At 34.1% G+C, this 25,714-nt stretch overlaps 1 protein-coding gene across 12 annotated transcripts in view; it reads left to right on the top strand.

Moving 5' to 3' along the window:
• LOC134801561 (zinc finger protein 184-like) overlaps nt 1–25,714 on the top strand; it is a 128,003-nt gene that overhangs the window by 51,069 nt on the left and 51,220 nt on the right. For 5 of the 12 annotated variants that reach the window (XM_063774167.1, XM_063774161.1, XM_063774170.1 and 2 more), the window contains exons 2-5: nt 3,147–3,705; nt 5,903–5,965; nt 6,939–7,034; nt 8,301–8,393. In XM_063774167.1, the coding sequence (XP_063630237.1) occupies nt 3,199–3,705; nt 5,903–5,965; nt 6,939–7,034; nt 8,301–8,393 (759 nt within the window). In that variant the 5' untranslated portion in view covers nt 3,147–3,198. The remainder of the gene's footprint in view (nt 1–3,146; nt 3,706–5,902; nt 5,966–6,938; nt 7,035–8,300; nt 8,394–25,714) is intronic. The other 7 variants (XM_063774169.1, XM_063774165.1, XM_063774164.1 and 4 more) reach the window with 6 other exon arrangements.

The following is a 25,714-nucleotide window of genomic DNA, read 5'->3' on the forward strand; positions in this document are numbered from 1 at the left end:
GAGGTGAATGGTTCAGAGAACATATTCAGTATACTATTAGAGCGTTTTCACATTGTCCGATCCGATATCGGATGTAGGATCCTACATCCGCGTAGTCAGGCCGCGGGGGCGCGCCCGGCCGCCAGTGGTCACGCACACTACAACAAGCACTATGCCTACACATACGCACACAAACAAATATTATCGGTCCAACAGTTGATGGGGGCCTCCGACATAGATGAATTTATCGGAGGCGCCTTTCCGATATCGGAGGTCGGAAGGCGCCTATGACAAAAACAGCTGCAGGAGAGTGCCATTGGCATTAAGTTCGCCTTTGTTATTTATCGTTTTTTAGTAATATTTATATGCATAAATAAATACAGTGAAACACCATATATCTTACATTTTACTTCCTTGCGACATCCGAGATCGGATCGGACAATGAAAACGCTCTTAGACTACCTCGTAACGTACTATTATTTAAAGAGAAACACTCAAAGAATCTAATTTCCGTACCATTTCGTACCTAGTTTCGGTGACAATCAATATGCAAGTCGTTAGGACCCTCATACTATTGTCACTGTGACAGGGTACACCCCTTACTGACCCTACTGCAGTACTAGGTCGATCTGTGTAAAAAAAATCCTATAATACTTACCTATTTATTTACTTACGGTTTTCATGCCCGGGGCAGTGTTAGTAACAAACAGGCCAAGTCTCATTGGATATGAGATTTTTGATCTTTCTAGTTCACATTAAGGTTCAGATGACTTTTGTGGAGCAACACTGAGAAACACGGTAACATTAGGTCACTTACCTAATAGTAAGGTGTCTGCTATTTATTGGCCACTATAGTGTCATTCTATGGAACTTGCTAACTATGTAAACAAACCGCCATATTGAAATTGTCAAAGAATGATGAATTTACTAGTGACTTTTATTTACATAGTTAGCAAGTTCCATAGAATGACACTTTACATAGTAATATGCCTTTCCTAACAAATTAGAAAGAAAAAAGCCAAAAGAAGTCTTATTATTAAGAGTGGCCAATTACAATGTAGTGGCCAATAACTGTAACAGTCACCCTACTTACTGTTGCATAGTGTTGCTCCGCAAAAGTTAACTGCGGCGTGGTCGCACCTTTAAATAATGTTGCATATAAATTAATTTAATTAAAGATAATAAAGTTTATTTTTATCATCTGAATATTTAAAAAAAAGCACTGTGGCTCAGCGGTAAGAGCGTGCGACTTTCAATCCGGAGGTCGCGGGTTCAAACCCCGGCTCGTAGCAATGAGTTTTTCGGAACATATGTACGAAATATCATTTGATATTTACCAGTTGCCTTTCGGTGAAGGAAAACCTCGTGAGGAAACCGGACTAATCCCAATAAGGCCTAGTTTCCCCCCTGGGTTGGAAGGTCAGACGGCAGTCGTTTTCTTAAAAACTAGTTCCTATTCAATTCTTGGGGTTAGTTGTCAAGCGGACCCCAGGCTCCTATGAGCCGTAGCAAAATGCTGGGATAACGCGAGGAAGAAGAATATTCTACAAAAAAACGTGTAATATTTGTGTTTAAACGTGATAGCATACACATCAGCGCCATCTGTTGACATGAATATCTGCTTAAAGTCTTCAAACATGATAAGCATTTCTTTCAAATGAACCTAAAAACTGTAGAAATCTGCATAATTTGTAACATATAGTGTAGGAATACTGAATCATACAAATTCAATGGATAACAATGTCAATTCATTTAAATTAACAGGTCAATATCATGCGTAAAATATTTAATATCATGGTTTTAAATGTAATAACTAAAGTCTGGTATAACTTATCACAAAACCACATAAAAAATTGATAAAAATATTGAAACTACAATTTGTGGTATTTTTGTAACAAATTTTCTGACATACCAATTTTGAGAACAGGAAAGTCGGTATGTCATTTATTTTGCTCAAAAGTAATTAAAAAAAATAGGTACCAAAAAAAATAATAATAATAATATAGGTACCAATCTCTCTAGTTTTCGGAAGGATAATTTTAGGTATCCTGTTTTGTTTAATATGATATGATATTATTTATTAATATAATACTAGATTTTATATATAATTCGTGCCTCAGTTTTAGCAACTACTACCATCTCTTGAAAGTTTTCTTAAGATTTTCTTTTCCGCAACGCACTGCGCCATCTATCGGGGGGTAGCAGAACACAACGAAGTTAAGAAACTCTAAGCTTCGCATCTATTAGAACCACGAGTAACTTAGATATGAACCTTTGATTTAGAAGTATTTTTATTAGATAACCTTACGAAGATTAGCTGAAATATATTTCTTCAATGGCCCAAATAATGATCTGAAAGTCATAGAAAATATTTCCAATGCAATTTGCTGCTGAAAATTGTAAAATGTGTGTGTTTTTGTATGTTCATTAGGTATACTTGGGTATACGTAGAAGTAGGAAAGTACGAAAAGTAGGCATGTTTAAGGAAAAAAGTTTAGGTAAAAGAATCCGGAAAAAAGCGAACCACTTAAAACACCGTTGGCCGGAACCCCTCGGCCTAAGCCCCGCCTGACCGAAAAAAATACGAAGAGGCGTAACTAAAAGAAATTTAAAAATGCACGCGAAACATTCATATTCACCGCTCGCGCGTGCGAGCAGGAGCGGCGCTAAGAAAAAATCACAAAGAAATCCATTCTTTTCATTAGAAAAAAATTGTATCGTCATCCTTTTCTAACGCATGGGGAAAGATACGGAGGTCGGGCGAGCGAGAGAGCAACCCTTCGGGGTACTTCGCGCCCTTTTAAATAGTTCTTATTTTGGTCGAGTCGGCGCGGCGGGGCGCGGGGCGGCACACGCTCGCGGGCGCCCGCCGACCGCGCGTCTTTTCCTTGACCGGACGCATTTTTCCTCGGAAAAAACGAGGGCGCCTGCGCCCAACTCGGTGGGGATGTTCTTAGCGGCGTCTAAGGCGGCGGGGGCGGCGCGTCTTGCTAGTTGGAGCGCCGTCTTCGCCTTGCGCGGCCGTCCGCCCCACCCCGCAAGAAAGCGCCGCGACGCTCAACTTTTCCACCAAGAAGTTAGTCGGCGTCCGACCGCGTCTCAAGGAGGTCTCACTTCCGCGATTTTCCGACATTTCCCGCGCGAACTTAAACTTATCGCTTTTGCAGGTGCGAAGACCGCGCGCATGAATTTGTGACGATACGACCAAAACTGGAATTCATGTTGAAATACTTCAATGAGAACATATCCCTAGCGCTCCAGGAGAGGTATAGGGACCTCCATGATTATCGGAAGACGGAAGTAGAGGAGGGGTCACCGAGGGAGGCGAAAGTACCGAAAATAGCTGAAGAAGGTGACCAGGTCGGCGGCGAAGGCGCGTTCGAAGCGAGCGCCGCGCCGCCGTTCCCTCGCCTCCTGGAGCAACCGAAAGACGAGGATAATTTCGTGGCCTCTTGGCTTCAGAACTCCTTTAAGATGACGGCTGCTGAGAACAACGAAGCATCTGCGGGAGGGAGCGCTTTGGACTTGCGGGCAGCACCTCTGTCCCTTCATATTCCTGCGATCCAGCAAGGGGAGCAGAGGTTCAAGATGCAGGACTTCTGGAACCGCAGCCGGCCCGGCACGCCGGCCCAGGAGCCGGAGCTGCCGGGCCCGGCCCCGACGCCGCAGCCTCCGGCCACGCCGGACCATAAGATCATCACCGAGAAACTGGTCAATGAGATTCAGGTGAGTTTTTCCTTTTTTCTTGTGAAACTGCGGCGCGTTTTTGCGAGCTTTAGGTTTTTGTCAAGTTTACTGAAATTTCATCTTGTATTTTTGATGTTTAGTAAAGACATAATTTAAAATAATTTCAACCTAATGTTTTTTGATATTATTTCAAACGTCCGAACGATGTTTTTTTGTGAAAATTTTTATAAAAAGCTTGCAAATTAGTCGCTGTGAGTTTTTTAAGGAATTTTGAGTCGCCATAAAGTTTTTAACTAGATTTTGAATAATTCTTTTCTAAGATTTTTGACATCAGCATTTAAAAAAAACTACGACTAGGTAGTTATTGAACCTTTGTTTTTACTACATTGATTGATCCAATTTTAAATAACAATGTTGAAAAAATATAACGATTTTTCGGTGTGAACGAGAACGGTGTTTTATAAAAAAGTGATTAAATTTTTGTTAAAAACCAAAAATAAAGAAAACAATATTTTGAATGATTTTGAGATAAACCTGTGTAATTAAAAGCATCTTCTAAAAATATGAAAAATAATAAAAAGAGTTTAATATTAAGGAAAGATTCAACTTATAATGAGGTCACTTCGTGATAGATCGGCCGTCGGCAAATATTTAGAAGCGCGATAGTTTATAAACTTACACCCACTAATTAATCTAATTATGAATTATAACTTTTTTAAACCTATTTTTAGTATTTAAACAATAATGTCTTTAAAAATCACTTCACTATTTTTCACTTTGAAAATTAAATTTCCGAACGTACGTATTTCCGTTTTCAATGTGGCGGTACGTTTTTCGTTTAATTTTTAACACACAAAGTTTTAACGTATTTAAATTTGACCCAGCGTCTGCCTGCCGCAGCCCAAGTTGGTCGACTGACCTCAAGACTGAGGTCTATGAGAACCCGTTCCAAATTTAAATAATCCCTTCCTAAAAAACAACATATTGTAATACCTTTGTCAAGAAAGGGTTAAGAAACTTATTATTAAATCGTTTTTGTCCTTCTGCCGCATCCGGTTTCATAAAAGGACATGTAAATTACAATTATCCGTGATAATTCTATTATTTCCGATATTAGCTAGTGATCAACATGTCTTCGATTCCTTTTTTATAGCGTCATATGGCCGGCCAACCGATATTTTGATTATGGAATGTTTGTTTAACGTTTCCGCTGCGTTCATAATTTCGTTTTTTTCGGCGCTGGCCGGTGAGAAACCCATTTGAATAAACGAAGGAAAATTGCATTCGTTAACGTTCCGTTTACGAAATTTGAAAAATGGAAGGAGGAATATTACTTTTTAAATTTGTTTTCGGCCTGATGTCTATTCCCACGACCGGATTAGGGGCTCATTGTGATTTTGTTTTTTAATTTTTTTGCGTTTTGTTTCACGAAGGGGTGTTGACAGTTATTTGTTACTGCGAATTTGTTCGAGTTTCAAGTTTTTTTTGTTTTTAGAACCGTTTGTATGAACCGGTTTTGATATCCTGTTCATTTGAAAGAGTTTTTTTCGTAAATTGAGATTTAACGGTTCGACGCTTGGAAGTGGTTGCGCTTTTGTGGTTTCAGTTTTTTTGGAACGACGGTTAATTAAAATTTGATTTATTAATATTTTTGTAACGCGTCGTTGAGTTAAGAGGTTACAATCAAAATAATTCAATTGATGAATGGGAATCTGTTTTTATAAGCTTATGAGGTTAACTGTCACGCTAAAAGCGCGTCAAATATTAAACGTTAATAGTTAGTAAATTAAAGTGAAAATCTTATTGGATTAGATTAATCTTCTTAAGGATTTTTAATGCATTTTAGAATCCTAAAAGTAACATATTTATCTAAATCCAACTCATTGTTATATATAGTTACATCGTACAATGAAATAATATCCCTTTTAAAACATTAATAGATAACATAAACTACCCAGTGTTGGTACTGTATAGTTTAGTATTTGGCACTAATTTTAAAGTCACTATTGCTGCCTTAAAATGAGATTGAAAGTGCTTGTCGTACCGATAATACCTACTCTAGTTATCCCTATACATATACCTACTCATATATAGTATAAATACAAATGAAGTCGGTTTAAAATAAATGTGCAATCAATTAAACAACATTTAAAATCAATCTAAAAATATCAACTGAAAACTGATGAAGCCGTCTCTCTCTTTCACGCCTTCCTCCCCACACGTGCGAACGAGGCAGCAGCAGCAATCGCCATCGGCCGACTCCACCATGAGCGAGCGATCGCTCGTACCGTTTGCGCTGGTAAATTTACTGTCAAACCTCAATAACGTCGATGTAAATAACTTTTTTTAACATTACGTGTGACTTTTTGAGTATAATTTTAATTTTGCAAGTTTTAAATTTAACTTTAATTTCGCAAGTTGATTTTGCATTTTTAATTGCAAGAGTAGGTTACAATTTTTATTTTTATTTTCTTTCTTTCTTTCTTCTTTTACGTGATGCGGAATTTTACATTATTTGTGTTTAAATTTAAAACTCATTTGTAAACTTAGAAACCGTATTTTTTTCGTTTAAGTTTTATTAAAATATTTCCTTGAAGTTTTAATGCGATACGTTTTAATTTAAATTTCATTTACAATTTTCAATCCGTTTAGACTTAAATTTCATTTACCCTAAACTTTTAATTTGCATTTTTATTTAACCTGCGATGTTATTTCGTTTAATCGCATGTGAGTGTTGTGTTCGTTTCATTTGTGTGGGTAAGTTTTTACTAATTTTATTTATTTTTGCTTTGGTATTGCTTTTTCGTTGCGTCATTCTATCAGACGACATCTTGACTAAACCTTCATAGTTTTACTTACAAATACAAATTCATTCCACTTCGAGTATTCCTTTCAATAACCTTTTTGGTCCTCCGATTACAAAATCATTTTCTTATTTTTTTTTTCTGTATTTTTTAATTAGTTGGTACTTTTAATGGTTTCACGTCAAGTACAAACTTAGCGTAGACCCTATAATCTATTAAACAGTTTAGTTAGAGTTGCATAATAATATAATTTATGAAAGTTTATTTTTAATACTTAGAATTTAATGTTAATTTTTAGAGTGCGGTATATAGGTACCGTTTTAATAAAATAATTCTTTATTGCTTAGAGTTGTATAATAATTTCTAAAGTGATATAACACGCCGATATAAAAAGCATTTTAACTGCTTACAGTTGCATAGTACATTTTAAAGGTTATTTATAGACTAATAAGGTCCATTTTTGCGCAGCCGCAGCAGCAGTCGCCGACCGGCGACGCGCCAATGGGCGACAGGAGCATGTTGCCCTTCGCATTGGTAAATTTCCTGAATAGCCTCAATATCGATGTAATTATTTTTTCTTTTTCACTTCATTATTAGACGCTTCTGCGGAAACTCACGATGTATATGATACAACAAAAAATTGGGTAATTCCGGGATAGATGGCCATAAGGGTGAGATGGTCCATCAAAATTGTCATGGTTCTGATGGCTAGATGTCGCTAGTTCTTGTTTAGTACGCTTCACGTCATGCTTGGGATCATGAATGTAGCCAAAAAATTGACGAAAAAATTCTAAAAGTACGTAAACTCCTAAGCAAATCTTATGCTGTAGATACCTACTAAACGATGAGTTACAATACTTATACAAGACTATATAATTTTATTGTTCACTAATAACAAGTACGTACTTACGTTACACAAACAGCTTAACTTAAGCAATAAGATTGGTGGAAAAAATATGTCTCAAAGGCGACCTCTTCCAGATAACCACTTGGATTTGTATTTTATTCGTGGATTTGATGTTTAAATTAACAATGGCAAAGGTGACACGCTAAAAGATTATGTCACATCACCTGCCATCAAGTTCGATAACCTTTTTAAAACTCTAAAGGTTAAGAATGCAATATTTTTAATTGTTATTGATTGATGTATATAATTTTAATTAAAGTGTTTTATGTCAATGGAAAACATAATTTCAGACTAGATTTATAATTACAGTTTGAACTACATTTAAAAGTTAAATTATGTTTTTTTGACATTTTCCTTCATTGTAAGATATAATTATGTTGTGTTTTCAATAAGTATAGGTGTTCAACATTCAAATTTATAACATAAGTACATAACGTGAGTTTCCGTAGACTACTATCGCATTGTCTTTCATCTCATTCTTAACTAAATTATAAATCTTCCTTTTGCATGCAACTTAACATTTTTAAAACTAAATTAGATTCAATACTATTTTACTTACGACATCCTTAATACCAAAAAAAATCAAAGCTTGCTTTCTAACCTCCAAAATAATCAGCTCTAGAGTCCGTCTAAGCTAAACTCTGCATCAACAACAACAACAAACAGAACAAAGTGAAGGAGTGTCAGGCCGCGGACTGGACGCAAGAGGCGCGCGGCAAAAGAAGACCATTCATACATTGCACTTGAACAATGTATGAACAGCCTTGATTTGCCGCTCTCCGCTTGCGTCCAGTCCGCGGCCTATTATAAGTCATATTTTGATAGAAATTCGACATGAATGATGACATTGCCACACCTTGCAAATGCAATGCAGAGTTAGCTTAGTCCACTACCACGTAAACTCACAAACTTTTCACTTTCAGCAACAAGCGAGATCGGGCCAGAGCATCAGCGAGAGGACGCTCGAGGAGTGCTGGTCGACGCTACAGCGAGTGAGTTGGCACCTCTTCCAATGCGTATTGTTATCTTCCAAGTAGGGGGCGTGGCGGTCGTTGTGTGACGTTCGAATTTCGAATTCTGGAACTCTACATTCGTTTCTCCTTTTTAAATATTGCACTTCAAGACCAAAAAGAATTATGTAAGTACATAACTATATGATAAAGAAAGAAAAAAGGACACAAATTTAGGTACCTACTCGTACTCATATTGCTTAGAAAAAAATCATTTTGATCTATATACCGAGAAATGCCTATGAGAAAACTTATCAAGTTACGTTAATAAATGAGATTTAGTTGTATTATATCTCTCTAATTTTGAAATTAACGTGACTCTAAATTAGAGATGAATTTAATATATGTACCTACGTAATATTTGGTATTTCTGTTTATAAAAAGGAGTTTATAACAACGAAACACAGAGGCCAAAACGAAATCCCCTAAATAAAGGGTATTGGTCAAACCAATGACTCATTAGTTTTAAGGTGAGTTTCTTTTTAACTTTTACACTAACACCCCCATTTTTTACGTCAAGATTTAATCTCTCAGCGGGTGGCAAAGGAAACACCACAGCCAGGAACCATAAAATATCTAGACTCGATCTATTGCATATTCATTACTGGCAACATTTTCGCATAGAATCGATCTAGATAAAAATGCCTACGATTAAACGCTTGAGGCGTTAACAATTTATTTAAACTTTTTATTCTTTTTTTTTAATTTGAGGCACTGGCCATCTGCGTTCAAGGTGCTGTATGTGCCCAGGAAGTGAGCACTTGTTCTGTTTGCGTACTTAGGGTTGCTTGTAATAAATTTAAGAATCCGTTAATTTACACGGCTGAATCTTTTTGTTTATATACAATATCGTGGTAAATAAGTTACCCAAATTCTAGTTAAAATTAAAATCTTAACTTACTAGAATTAAATATAAACGGAAATCTATCTATCTATCTTACAATATGAACGAAAAAGATATGAGATCCAAAGAATTACGATGAAATAAATGCTTCAGGCACTTAGGAAAATTTAATTCAGGTAATGAGTACATGAGATATTAAAATTATTTAAGACTATTACTTATTTTTGGAATCGCAAGTATAAGGACAAAACAAAACAGTTAACAATACCTAAGTACCTATATAAAAATCTCATATGAGTTTTGAATAAAAAAGTATGTTCCCCAAAATCCAAAATTAAAGCTTTGGTATTAATTAAAGTGCCATCTTATTGCTAAAACACGTTTTTGAACATATGATTGGCTCTTTTATTTTTGCTACAGCATTTCTGAAAAACGTTACACAAAGCTCTTCTAAAAATAAAACATTATCCTTGAGAAATGTATCTCTGAATTGTAGAGTTACAAACAAACACAAGTAAATAAATAATACAATGTACGATAGGCGGCCTTTTTAAATTTCTCCACGGTACACACTTCAAGTACTTGCAGTAAAAAAGTAACAAAAAAGCACAGGTGGTCGAAAAAAGGGATCCGCGATGTCGGGCAAAAAGTACTCGCGGCGCTTGATCCTACAGACGGGACAGGAAAACTATGGAATCGGATTGTTTATTTATGTCTCGTCCCCGTATCCATTACAAGCCGTTGTAGACACTTAAAATTTCAACATTCAGGTCCTTAGGCTGCCTTTCTACTGAGGCGGAGATAAGAGGAGACGTGCAGAAATTAACCAAAAGCATTGGTTCTCTTATCTGCTCCACTGGATTACAACCAAAGCGTTTGGTTGACAGTTGACACCCGTCGTACGTTTCCTTTCATCTTCGCTCATCTGCGCCTCAGTGGAAAGGCTGCCTTAAATTTTAGAAACAATTTTCTGACAACTGTACCATATACCAAAGATGAAATGTATTATTATGTCCAGAACATACAAAACTGAACATAATTCGGCCTCTTCAATTTTATACATATTATAAAAATGTATAATGTTTACGTCAATGAAGCGTTAATATGTCCGAGAAATTCAATTCACAACTTACACCAGCTAAACCATCTCTACCAATTCCAAATATCTAACTAAAATCACCTACTTAATAACAAAACAACACAACATTAACAAAAAATGTAGGCATGTAACACTCTCTGAAATTTCACTACATATGTTATTATGAAACTTTTTTTTAAATATCCCAATAAACAATTAATCACTTACAGTTACAGTTAATGTGAAAATGCGAAGACAGGGTGTATTCTTTTTTAAAGTTTGGAATAATTAATAGGTATAATGTATACTTATACATTATATTATTAATTATCTTAAGTGCATATCAGACTCCAAAAATGTTTATGCCAACGGCCACTCCATCCAATCCGACCCCAAAAGTACCTACACGAAGCATGTTCCCGAAAAAAACACCTCAACATTTGCATGTCGATCGCAATGAATTTATAGTTATTGCCAGTAGATTTATTATAGGCCGCTTTCCGAAAAAAACCGAATATGACCGCGTTCCAAATCTGAAATTCAAATTTCGATTGTTTTTTCCGCTCGAAATTGAGACGATTTTGACATCCGTACCGACATGTGTTTTATCTTTTTTCCTTTTGTTGGAGATTTTTAACTTTTTAACCTTTTTATATAGCATTGTAAATCAATTCGGTGTTCGTTTTTTGTCGTGTCGGCGTCTGTGTTGTGTGTATTGTTTTAAAAACGTTGTTAATGATGTTCAGAGGGCAGTGATGGTTTATGCGAACAGTCTATATTAAGTATCTGTTTTTAAACAAGACGTACGCGAATAACTTTTTTTAAAGTTACACGAGTCAAACACAAAACTACTTTCAGACTAAAATAAACATTTGAATTTTAAGTAAAATATTCAATTCTTACATTCTCGTGTTACGAAATCTAATATTTGACACTGGTTTTATACCACTATATATATAATAAACTACAATTACATACCTAGTATCAGACAATATTCTTTAAAAAATTCAAATAACCGAAATAATCCAACGAGAAAGAAGTGATAACTCACCTATCATTTTAAAACAAAATTACAATAAAAAAGTTGCCAGCTCCAAAACTTTTAAGCGAGCCAGAGACAACGAGATTGTTTTTTTAATAAAACTCGGACTAGGGGTGGTAATTTCAGAAAGTGTCCAAGAGGGTGGCATTTAAAAAAATTGCTGTAACGAGCTGAAGTTAATGGGTGTGGAGAGATCGCGATTTTTAGAACGTTTCTGTTAAGTGCTTGGAGTTTTAAAATGGAGTCACGTATAGTAGTTTGGAACTTACCGGGGGCGCTATTAGAACTTAAAAGATTGAATATTTATTTGGTGTGATATGAATGATATGATAATACTCGCTGCGCTTGCTTGCACCAATATAAAAGTACAAGTCAGTTGCCCGGGCAAGTGATGTCAAAATGAGATCATATTGATGTCCATTCGTCGTATATAAACATGGAATAAAATACAGGTATGAATTATCACATTATGAGACTTTGTGTCATTTTCTAAATCGTTTAATAGTAGGTACCTACTCAACATACGACATGAAACTTAATTGACATTTATAATTATGTAACTAAATTTCAAAATATTCTGTACCATAGGATATTAATAAACAAAACTACACTAAAAACTATTAAGTGAAATATTTCGTCAACAATGATCATTTAAGATTATTGTCATGGATAGGTACTGTATTTACTCAATTTCATTATATTTTTTCATTTTTAGACCACGCAGTAGCGTAAACGTTCTTTTAAAATAAAGCATTCAGAAAAGATTTATTTCTCGCTATCTCGTTTCCGAAAAAAAAGAACTAAGTGCCGTCAGAAAAAGGCGTAAATCTTGTAAGACCTGGGCTGACTTACGCCTTTTTTGACTTAAAGAAGTGGAAGAGAGGGCATCTTTCCCCATTTTTTGTCGGCGGCAATCTTCAACCCTTTAAATGCTTAAAATATGATTAATAATGAGACACTTATGTTTTTGCGACGACGTATTTTTTGTGAAATTCGATTTCGTTTTTGAAACGTACCTAGTTGTAGGTTTGTTATAAATTCGTGCTCGTTTTTTTTATCAGAAAAGTATTTTGTCGCTTAAAATTTAAATATAGTTGGTTTTATTAAGAAGTAGGTAGTTTCGATACTAAGTATAAAAAAAAACGTTACAATATAGATGGTCAAGCAAATCTTGTCAGTAGAAAAAGGCGCTAAATTCAAATTTTCTATGAGACGATATCCCTTCGCGCCTACATTTTTCAAATTTGCCGCCTTTTTCTACTGACAAGATCTGCTTGACCAACTATACGTTACATTTACTTTGCAATTTTTTTTTATAATAATACATAAATAACACACCGCTAACTAAGTACTTACGTACCTACGTGAATTAGTGTTATGGAGAATAACATTCAAATAATTTCTGTAGTAGAGTGTACATGTTTCAAAAGTTTATACATATATCCATATGTACCTATAATGTATATTAGCTTCATATAAACATCTTATACCTAAACCATCAGTTGACCTCATTAAAAAACTTTGCTCCATGACACGAAAAAAAACCGTCGCCACCCCATAACTCATACTTTACGTTTTTTGCGCGAACTTGTTAATTTATTTCGCAATTAGCGGTTAAGGCACTTTAGCCCGCGACGTTATAAGAAAACTTTTTCATTGCTCGTAAAAATTTTGTTTTTTAGACACCTGTACATTTTTTGAATAATTTATTATATGTCTACACCTACAGTGTAATAAATATCAATTTAAAGTTACCCCATCATCAAACTGTAGTTGGGTACTAATAAGTATTCGCTATAGAATTACCATTAAAAAGACTTGATCAAAACGACAGAAAACAAACGAATTTTGATTCTGGAGATATATGTTGACAGAAGAAAACAATGTATAAGCATGACACATGATCAACATTTTGTTAAATTACATATTTTTCCTCTAAATCATATTTTACATAAAACCTCATTATTCATCTAATTAGATTGCAACTTTAGACTAAAAATCCCGACGGGAGCCAAAACAGTTCATTAGTTCCAACAAACACACGAAAATTGCGAGCACTATGAGAAAAACTGGACAAAAATTAGATTTCTGTGTGCACCGACTGGGTTTCTTGATACTTGCACCGTTTAGGCAAAAATGCCTAACTTTGACCTGATTGCGTAGTATTTTAGGTCTCTTTGCTTGTAACGATTGACTTGCATTGAGCAATGTGTGAATATGTAACAAAAATTTTTATAATATTTTAAATTTTTATTAATATTTTTATTTTAATGTCTCATTGAATTAAGAAAACTAGGTATAGTTTCGTAGTAGACACTTTTTGTTATTTTTCAACGAATTTTATGTAATTTTATAAAACCTTGATTATCTCGTAACTCTTTTTATTTGGCGTATATTTAGATTGATCTGTCATTCGTAATTAATAAAATAATAAAGTCACACCGATGCAGTGGGAAATGCAGCAATAAAAGTTTCATCCTTAAAATTGCTTAAAAGCTTTTGTCACGTGAAACATATTTTAAGCGCCAACAATGAAAAACTGTACGATATATTTTTTCTGTTTTTGATGGCTTTAAAAGTCTTAATTAACTTCAACGTCAAAAAATATTGCTGAGAAATATTCATTCCATAAATAACAATAAATAAAGTCTAGACAGACGATAACACTACACGGGAAAGCTCTACTTCCAATATAGCCCACTTAAATGAATGTCAGAGGTTTTATTTGTTCTGAATATGAAAAGATCGAAATATATACTTTTGACTTAACACTGAGTGTCAGAACTATATGAAATAATATGTTTTAACATGGAGGTTTGTGAAATGAAATAAAATTATTTTTAATACAGTTGCTCAAAAAGTGCTACTTTACGTAGCTGTTTAGCGTGCGGAAAGTTGGTTATCTCGAACTAGTGCTTTTTACTTTTCCAATTTTTTTAAATTTATACTTGTTCCAATTCACGACTACTTATTGATGAGTGTTAATATTCGTTTCCTTTAAACGTCGTAATCAGCATAAAAACCTACTGTTAATGTAAGAATGTGAAAAATATACATATTTCATATTTTAATACTTACCTCTTCATCATTATAACACGTTTATTTTTTAATATTGAATATTGAAAATTCCGTTCTTAATAAGTTGTCTGAATGGAACGGAATAGCTGCCAAACGCCCATAGATATAATATACTTAAAGACGACGTCTAAGCGAGCTGTCACTGTTACCACTTTTGTTTAGTGTACGATTAACAATGTTTTACTTATTTTTTCGCAACTGTATTAAAAAACGTCGTTCGATACACGTGCGGAAATGTCATTCTTCACTCGTCCCGAGTCTTGCCACTCGCCTACGGCTCGTGGCAAAATATCTCGGTACTCGTGAAGTAATGACATACCTTCCGCACTAGCATCGAAATGTACTATTCTTCCATTCTTTTTTTACTTCGATATTCAAAGTGTGCACAATAACAATGGAAGTAATTAAAGTATTTGAACAAATTAAATTATTTCAGAAAAATATTTTAATTTGTTTTTATCAAGTAGAAATTTGACCTATGCCGCTGTGGCCCGGTGGCCGAGTGGCTTAGGCACCTGCCGCAATAGCAGAGGACGCTGGTTCGATTCCAGCCTGGGGCACTAGAGGCCTTGGTCACTTTTTCTTAGTATATGACATTTATTTCAGTTTATAATGGAAGTAATTTTATGAAATATTACATGTTACATTCATCAAAAGTCCAGACTATGCGCCAAAAGTATCTACAGCATTCTCTGCCAGCTTAACAAGAAGAGACGTCTCTACAAGGTGTAATAACAATAGTGGGGATCCATATAAAGGCACATTCGGTATCGTGTTCCAATTAGGAAATAGTAGAAGAATAAACTTTTTGACGCTCTAATATGAAACTCACTCTAATATAATGGCCCTAAAAAGATAGAAAGCTATATCTTAGATATGTTTAAAGATCTATTGCCGATTTACTACACATCACTCACATACAGGTTGATTAAAAAAACCTTCACTATGCAAATACTTTTTATTGCACACCTCATTAGGAAAAATAATGCAGAGAATACAGCAACTCAAGTAGAGATAAACAACAGGCAGTCTTATCACTAAAAAGTAAAATACTTATTAAATAATCCCATCAATTTAATAAGAAATATTAAGAATAGTAGCCTTCAAGTATCAAGACGCCTTCATCCCCGTATTTCAGAGCTAATGGTCCGTACTAGAGTAAAAAAGACGGTAGGAGATAAAAATTAGTTGAAATTAAAAGAGGCTAACGAACGCCATTCTTGCCTCCCTCGCTTGCCTCCTTGCCTCGGCGTCTTCGTACTAATTCATGCCTTATTTGCTCGATTTGAATCCACTTTAATTTTGCAGTAAAAAAGTTGCATGAATTTTTAGATGCGATTTTTCGTAAAAACATTTCTAATTAAAATGGGAAAATTAGGTACCTAATTCAGACTGTAAAGTACCTAAATATAATTATAAATTATGGTTATATTTTTTATCAAATACGATTTTTTTTTTTGTAAAGAGAAAGATACAGTAACACACTTTTGACGCGGTGTTTTACTCGCTAGTATTGATGCTAGTTGTACGATAACATTATTCATTTAATAATATTAATATCTATTGTAATTAAATAATAATTAATATTATTAATCTATCATTACATACAGATAAAATGTTATTTTAATCTTAGTAGCGATCTGAGCAAAAACCTAAGAAAAGTTTTCTTTTTTCAATTTATCAAACATCCTTTAGATTAACTTGACAACAACTAAGACACTTCTCATAATCACATATCTCAATCTCTTTTCTTCTTCAATAACCAACCTTAACACAACGCTCTTGGGCTCCAATTCACCTTGTCATCTTGACAACACTTGCGCCTTTTTCAAAATAACTTTTTATAATTGTCAAGTATCAAGTAGTACAATAGTTTAACCATTACCAATTAGCCTAAATGTATGTTTGCCGGTCGGATGGTTCCTAACCACTGAACGAACCCTAAACGGCTAGATATTTTTCTAAAGCTGTCTTATTAACTAATTTTATGGTTCTTAGTTTACTTAATGAGTATTCAAAGGGTCCTTTAATTTTTTTAACCGACTTTTTTGCACTCGCATTTTTTTCTCGAATATTAACTAGAATTATTAATTTTAAAGTCTGATAATGCACAGTTGGTACCTAACAATACGGAGGCCAACGTTGATAGGCGAATATTTTTATAATTACATATATGTATGTAGGTACATATATGTCAGCAATTTTAAATTGCTTAATATCAGTTTCTAGCCTATAAAACTCAAGAAGGTACTTTATATGAAAAAAAGGCAAGTATGTACCTACAGTTTTACTGATTTTTTTATGTAGTAGTATTTTAGTAGTCTTGATTAAAATTCATCTTAGATATTTCAGGTAAAAAATCAAAATCTATATGAAACGTAATTTTTTTATGTTCCTTTCATTGCAATTTAGGAAGATATAAATGTAAGTTACGGTCGAGGATTTTATCTTAGTTTTAATCCTTTAGTCTTGTTACATAAAAAAAAAACGTATGAGGCCCTAAACTAAGCGTATTTGTAATATGAGATGTTGCAGACTTCAAGGTTTTTTTTACTTGGAATCAAACCAAGGGCTTTTCAATATAGTCGATATAAAAAAGTAAATTACCATAAAAAATCTAACATGCATAAAAGTAAACATTTTTAAAACCTTGTACCGTTTAAACCTTTATCTCTGTATCCTTTTTTATCACACAATTGTACAATGATGGCGATGGCACTTCATATCTTGCAATGTCAATTTAAAAATAAAAACACTCGTAAAAGTTTTTCTCCCGACCACCTACGAGACGTGTTAAAAAATCAGATAAAGAAAGCGAATAAGGTGCGTTGTAAAAAGCTGAGAGAAAAAACCCCGAGCGAGTGGGACGGCGAAAAATGTACAGCGCGGCGTCCCTGTCGCGCGGGGCGAGGAATGAGCGAAGTTGATACTTTTGCAAATGTTCAAATGTTAGAAAGAAACCTTTAAAAATCTCAGAGGTCCTCAGATGTATAAATTTACCCTTTATAAGGCAAATTATTCGGCGACGACTCTATATCATAACTTTTGCATTTTTTTCTTATGCAGAATTTTTGTGACTTTAGAGGCGATGAGGCTGGAGTCGTGTTTATTTTAATTCTGGACCGTTAAAGGATTAAACTATCGATGACGTATCAGACACGATATATACAGGTGGCTAGAAAGTAACTGCATTCCCGTTGCAAACCTCCCTGGGTTTTCGATTATACTGAGCAACTATAAGACCAAACCCGAAATCGTGAAAAAAAATTTGGCTCTTTCATACATTTTGGTTGGTCCAGTTTCTATGGTGGGGTAAATTTTTTATTCGCGATTTGGGGTTGGTTCCATAGTAAAAGTTGCTCAGTATAATCCCAAAACCTCCCTGGCAACGGGAATGCAGTTATTTTTAGCCACCGGGTATAATACGTGTGTATAAAATGCTAGAATACTAAATTTTAATGTACATATTTGTCATGTTTATAAAATTTACCATAACTATAGCAACTTATACACTATATTGTTACTCTATATTATGAAACAGCTGTCACAAAAAACCTATCAAGCTATATTTAGCAATGTTAGCATACCGTTTGACGTAATAAAGGAAACAATGTAACCGTCCACTTTTTCCTAGGCCCGCAAAAACCCGTGCCATAAAGAAATGTATTACGTAATCCAAGTATCAAGACGTCGCCACAGCGCTCAAAGCGAACCGCGGTATAACTGACTATAATAAAAAACTTAGCAAGTACACATAAGTGCATTACGATACAACTATAGAGTATACACAGAACGCCTACGGCACGGCGAGCGCTCATGCGATTTTTTGCGCGACTCTGACATTTGAAAAATGCATTTTGGCGAAAACGCACACCTTTCGCGCTGAAAAAAGAAAAATTAAAAAGTTTTCGACGTTAGAACGGAACGTTGTCTAAGTTTGAAATTGGAGTTCTTTTTGTGACAGTGTTGTGTTTTTTGTATTGGATTTTTTGTGATGAGTACTTTTAGTAAAGTTCGAGGATTTTGTATGGAAGATTATCGATGCAGGTATTTTTTTACTTTTGTTATAACCAACGTTCATATACATACTTCCGGTTTTCTTTACAATCGTATTTCCACATAAAGCTATCAAGTCATAATGTTTTTTTATTAAGATTCATTTACTAAAACACATATTTTAAGATTCCGTTTAGTTTAGGTCATGTAATTTTGGTTGTTTTGCGCGCCGTTGCCATAGAGACGGTTTTTTATTTTTTAATAGTTGCTAAACAGAATAAGTAGATGTGGTTAGCTTTTAAAGAGTGTTGTAAGAACCTGATTTTAGAAACGCGCTTTGACGTTTGAATGGGGAAAGTGGCCTAACCTAAAAATAGTGCGGACTAGATAAAAACGGTTTATCCTTTCTATTTGAACTTTATTGAACTTTATAGTGTTATTTTAATTTCAAATATAATAAACACTATAGCGTCTTACAAGTATTTATGTTATTTTACTGTAGTTTTTATGATGTCATTTAAGTTACAGTTATGTATATTATTTAACGCAGAAGAGAAAAAGCTTATTTTTATAGCAATGAAAGCAACGGTCTTCCAGTTTTTAATAATTATAAATATCTAATAATTACATTAGAAAGAAAAATACGTTATAATAAACAAGTACAAAAGGCACTCATAATCCTATGCAATAAAAATTGACTTACAATTTAAACAATATTGTGTACATTTTTTGAAAAAAACTGTGGAAACCAACTATTGATTTTCAAAATCATACTGATACTGACCCCTGATCTAACCGATCCAAGATCGTAGACAAAAAACGCCAAATGAAACTTAAATAATGTATGGAAATATGTAGTCACGTGTCTTTTCGTTTCCATCTTTCATCCTGATACATTTTTTCTTTTCGTTTGTCGTTTGTCACTGTAAGATGAGAGTCATCTTGGCTAGACCCCCTGTTTTGAAACACTGACATTATCTTAATCGATAAAGTTACATAAGATAGGAATTTAGGTACCCCATATGTCAATTGAAATTAATCTATTGTACGAGATCTAAGCATTAGGATTTGCTAAGCTTTTCTTTGTTTCGAATATGTCCTTATAATAGTTGAATTAGTGAGTTACTTTTCATTAGACTTCTCAAAGCTAAGGCTCTATACGACTATAAATATGTATAATTTTGTTTTTAAATTTAAAACTTTCTCCATAGCAATAACATACATTATTCAGCTAGTAAATATACCTATACATATTTAACTATTAAAACATTTTCTTCCTTCTTCTATTAAAACTGAGACGTTTCAGGTGTATCCCTATAGGTCTTCTTCTTCTTCGTATTCTTCATTACTGAAGGTCGTGCCTGTCTTGAAATGCCTTCACCGAGGCCTCGACGAGCTGCTTCCATTTCACCCTGTCTTCGGCTTGTCTAAGGGCAGTAGTGACAGTAAGTCCTGTAATGTTCCTTACTTGATCGGACCAACGGGTGGGTGACCGTCCTCTCGGCCTCTTGCCATCCACTTTTCCACAAACAACCAGTTTCTCCAGGTTATCTGGCTGCCTTCGAGCAATATGTCCAAAATAGCCCAGGACTCGTTGGTAACAGATTGTGGATAGTCTGGATTTGATCCTGAGTTGGTTGAGAATGGATTTGTTGGTTCGTTTTGCTGTCCACGGTATGCGCAACATTCTCCTCCAACACCACATCTCAAATGCCTCAATTCTTTTCCTGTCTATTGCCCGTATTGACCATGACTCCGAGCCGTAGAGAAAAATCCCTATAGGTACATACATCGATTTAATTATATTTACCTACAATTAATAAAAATATAGTTACCCTATTTAACTTAAGTACATTGTACCATTTCGTACCTTGTTATAGTGAAAATATATGTGACGTTGTGGCGTCGTTGTTGCCGTCGCTGTATATTTATCAATTTCCTTGATATTATGGATATTTTCTTGATGCTGTAGCAAGTTACGAAATAGTACATAATCAAATTCTTTAACTGTACTTAGGTAAAAACGAATCCGCAGCTAAAAAAAACTAGTTCACTATAAAAATAGTTTCTTTCCTATTTCCTATAACTTACGTTCAACGTGGATGGACCTATGAATACATCATTATTTTTAATTAGCTTTTTTGCGGTTATTGTCCCGATAGTAAGCGGTATTTCCTGTTTTTATAAACTAATGAGCCATAAAAATATGTTCTATTTGCCTATATCCTTCTATTTTTATTACAGCTAATGATTTATCCTGTTAATAGACTTTATATAAAGAATTGTTGAAGAAACCTGTGTAAATAATATTTTAATTAACATGGCATATCTATTTGTAACTTATTATGTAGGTACCTGTGTACTATAGGTACATATTTAATTAAAATACAAGTTTTATACTTTTTTTCTTATTTTTATATGGGTATTTTGTTAAAACCGACGGAATACTTAATTAATAATTAAATTAAAACTATCTACAGAACTAAAAGTAATAGCTAATAAAAATAACATGAGCCTTTTTATTTAGTTTTCCTACGTAGGTATATTTTATACAGATATGTTTCTCGCTGTCATCAGCTTGTATTTCGTAAAAACAAAATACATAGTACGGATCGTGTTGTCAGTTTTTGTAGACGGTTTCCTCTTATTTTTCCGAATTGTTGATAATTCATTCAAATATGTAAATTAACGGACAGAGTTGTAGGCATCCATAAGCTACGGTGATCGTTTATTACTAGGCCAGCCGTATGCTTTTTTTGCCACCAACATGATATAAAAGAATTAAGATACGTCTTTTTAACTTAGCACTTACGCCATTTTGCATAAAGAACGCTTTTCTTAAATAAGCGTAAGTCACATTGTTGGTAGTATTGGTACTACGGGTAGATGGGAACCTTTTAGAAAAGAAGGCTAGTTGTAACGTAAGAGACCTTTGGAAACGTGTCGAAAGCTTTTTAAAACTAAAATAGTGTCTTAGTGGGAATGTTGAATGCCAACGTAACCTTTACTGCAAGTTAACGATCTAATTTATTTGAGAGCATTTTCCAATCAAACTATGTTTAGGGCTAATTGTGTTACGTTTAGTAAGTTTTAGATTAGAGATAATTTAGATTGATGTTTACACAACATTTTTGAAAACAATTTGAATTTGATATAGAGTTAGACCAAGCTAAGTTGCCAGCGATTTTGATAGCATAGACTGTGCAAGTGTTATTGTAAATGTCATAATTTCATAATAGTTTGTCGTTCGAAATAACACTTACAAAGCTGATCTGTCAATATCGCTGCCAACTTAGCGTGGTCTAAACTCTAGGTGTGTGAAAATTCTAAATATAAACAGTCTTGCTATATTTACTTTCAAATGGCAGTAAAAATTGGTGAATGTCAAATTTCTATACAAAATAATTATACTTTTTTATTGCTTCTGAGGATATGATGGCCTATTCGAGTACTTTAATTTTACAACTTTTGGGATGCAACTTTTAGAAGACGCGCGCGTTTTAAAATTGTTAGTCCAGCGGAACGCATCACGACTGTGCCCTGCTAAGCCAATTAGCGGTATCTCAAATAAAATTTTGATGCAAACATATACCTTACATTATTTATCTGAAAATTCTATTTTCAACGTCATTTGTTTTTGAGATACCGCTATTCGGCTTAGGAGGGCACTAAGTTATGTATAACTAGTAGTTATGTATATAAAACTGTAGCATATTTGACCTTAATTTATAAATGAATCTATTTTTAAAAAGCCCTTCTAGAATGTTACGAAACAATGCATAGTCCACCATTAGAAACTGCGTTTAATGAAACAATCTATTTACGGCATATTTGAAACCTAATACAACATCAAATAGGTAACTCTTAAAAACTTGACACTTGAACGAAAATTCCGACCAATACGAATCATCGTCCACACAAACACACATATACATTCTTGTCGTAGGTCAAGACGCACACATAAATACATTTTTAACAGAGAGCAACGTACGCAGAATACGATATCGTTTTTCAATATCTGCGTCAGTTATTTGAAAAAACGTCGTAAGTACGTTTTAATAAATGTCCCTTACGTCTATTTTCAACTGATCATTCTAACTTTCTTTATAATAGTGAGGCTCAAACAAGTATGAGCGCTATAGAGACTTTAGACTTTTTATAAATTGTGATTAAATTTGCAGTGGACACATATAATGATAAAATAGCGTAATTGCAATTACGGCGGTTTAAGTAGGACACTGTTTTTACTCGGAATGCTGATTAATGTTTGCTGGGTTTTGTGACCTACCGCAATATTTCTGTTATTATCATAAACGACGTAAGTAACAGTTGAAATGATGTAGTTTTACGACTTTTATTATTTAAGTAAGAATGTAGTGCAAAAATAGATGTTTCATAATATTTTATAAACGGTTGTTATTGATATCAAGCGTATGATTTCATAAGTCATGTCTAATTAATTTATTTTTAATTATTTTTTCGCTGTGAATTATGAGTACGAAAAAAAATCTGGTGTTATAAAAGGGCGAATCTTTTAACAGTTTTTAATTATTTTTATTACCAAACGATTTATTTTTCAAATCATGAACAAAAACTGCACATGCTGTAAAATGTCAATGTGGCGATGAATAACCATGTAAAAATCATTTCTAAAAATAGTTTAACAGCATTTATAAGAAAAAATACGTCAAATTAAAATCAAAGACAAAACATTCACTTTTGAATTGTTAGTTAGTTAGGCGTCCATAGGCTCCGGTGACTGCTTACCATCAGGCGAGCCGTATGCTTGTTTGCCACGTGACGTAGTATAAAAAAGGTATAAGTTAATAAAATTTAGCAAAACATTAGAAAAAAATCACAATCGCGAAACCCGCTCAAAAATCCTTCCGTTGTTGCGGCTGTGGGCGTGGCGCGCGTGTGTGCGTGTGCGCAGCGTGTCTTAGGTTAGGGAGGTGAGCGACCCCGCACTCTCCATTTATTTTTATTGTGGCACGTGGTAGATATTGCTATTTTACTGCGATACCTTCCTGCTGCGTAATGTCGTATGGGACTTTTTGGAATATGATTTATTAATGCTAAAGCAGTTTTTAGTTTTTGTCATGCATCTGTTTTAAGTTGATTGTTTTCAGGCCCTAATCCCATTTATTTTGATCTTTATAACAATTTTATAACTTAATTTAAAACTTAATTATAGCTCTGTGCAATTTTGCAAGAAACATTTTTCAATACTTACCTATCCCTTTAAAGTGATCGCAAAATGAGATAATTTTTTTTTATACTAAAAGTCATATAGTCATATGTTCCGCATCTACATACAAAAGACTTATTTCAGTTATTTCTATTAGCCAAAGTACGAAGTTGAAAGTCTGAAAGTAAATCATTAATACATTACCACACAATCAAATTTAATTTCCGTTTAAAAATAATCGATTAAAAATGGACTCGATTACTATTGTGGTGTAATCGATGTAAAAATTCAGGTTCGTTGTCCCTGATCGTGACCTGTATGAATAAGGCATGAATTGTGCATTTTATGCCAAATGTCGTAAGTGACTTTGTAATTCGTATGGAGATACGACGTTTGGACTGAGCGAAGTATTGACCAGCCACAATAACGTGCGTAGAGTCGATACTTTTACAGTAGAATAGGAAAATTATGAAAAATGGACTAAAAGTACGTCACGTATGCTTAAAAGTGTTATGGCGGATTTAAAAAATGTACAAAAATGTACATCCTACTGAGCTGTTTATTGGAATAAATTAGTACTTAGGTACAGTCAACAACGCTCCCAGCTGTACATCGGTGGACCTTATTACAAAAGGCATAAGGTCCACCGATGTACAGCTGGGAGTGTTGTTGACTGTACCTATCTTATTTAATTCTCTTTTTCGTATTTTGAAATCAAATGTACCTAAGTTTAATTGAGAACTTCTCATAAATTTATGCGCCAGAAAATGAGGTACAGATATATAAATATATTTATATTTAATTTTACCACACATTCAGGATAAGGGCTGATTTAGACGGCGTGCGAACTCGTATGCGATTTTAGTTACATTGAGGACTATTGGTTACATCCAATTCAGCCGACCAACCGACCAAGTTCTGGCACCGTCTGAATGAGCCTTTATGCTTATTTTATTAATATATAAACATGTTATTTAACCAAGAAAAAGGTAGCTGATAATACTAAGGCCATATTCTTTACCTACCTCAACGTTACTCATTAAAAACCTTACGCATTCTTAAACTAATAAAGTTATCTTTATAAAAAAGATAAAATCAAGGCCCTTAAAGTTCACTGGCTCACGTTAGATACCTACTCTTATGATAGTGTCCTTTGTTTTTCTTATCAATAGCCCTGAAGGTACATTCACCCCTTAAGGACTCTTTAATACCTTTTTTTTGCAAGGTTGAGCTTTATTTCTTTACCTTCAACCTTTTTATGGACTCGTAATATATAATACGGTATGTTCTTTGCATTATATTGTTTTTCAGTTTATAAAAATGTCCATTAAAATAATAAAAAGTAAATAATAATACAGTAAATTTTACAAACTGGTTTAATTTTATCGTTTCCTCTAATATAATAATTTTGATATATATGTGGCTATAGTTACCACACACCACGGGACGAATTAGTGTTTTGATAGTTTACATACCTGTATGTCAAGTAATATGAAGATGTGAGATAAAGAAAGTTTACTATGTTGCCATTGTAACTGAAAAATGTAATAGAGACCACATTACATATAAATCCAAACGGTGTATTTTTTTCTTCATATGTATCTCTGACATTATAAAGGAAAAAAACAACGCAAAAACAACCGACAACGTCAGAAGCTAAACGTGTCATCAAATTACATAACAGTATAAAAATGCAGTAAGCGTCTACAAACACGATTAGCCATTGCATCACCGTACGCAGCCATATTGATCACGCACACACACAAAAAACGTTTTTATTAACACTTACAGCGTTAAGACAATTGAGTACTTACGGCTTTTTGCGCGGAATGCCGTAGGACGTATCTTTGCATAATAGTTTGTTTTTTGTCTGGTGGGGATAGTTGACTACAGATATATGCCTTATTAACTTAGTAACTACATAACTTGTTAGTTTTAGTAACTAAATGAAAATAGGAGTTTAACGACTCATATATTTGTCGTGCATCATTCAATAATTTATAAGGCGGTCGCAGTTTTGAAATACTGTCGGTTGAATTATGTAAATTTTCTGTAGTTTTGTTTAAATGAGAGCATCTAGAGTCCGTCTAAGCTAACTGTG

The sequence above is a fragment of the Cydia splendana genome, chromosome 22 (genome assembly GCF_910591565.1).
Source record: "Cydia splendana chromosome 22, ilCydSple1.2, whole genome shotgun sequence".
NCBI lineage: Eukaryota > Metazoa > Arthropoda > Insecta > Lepidoptera > Tortricidae > Cydia > Cydia splendana.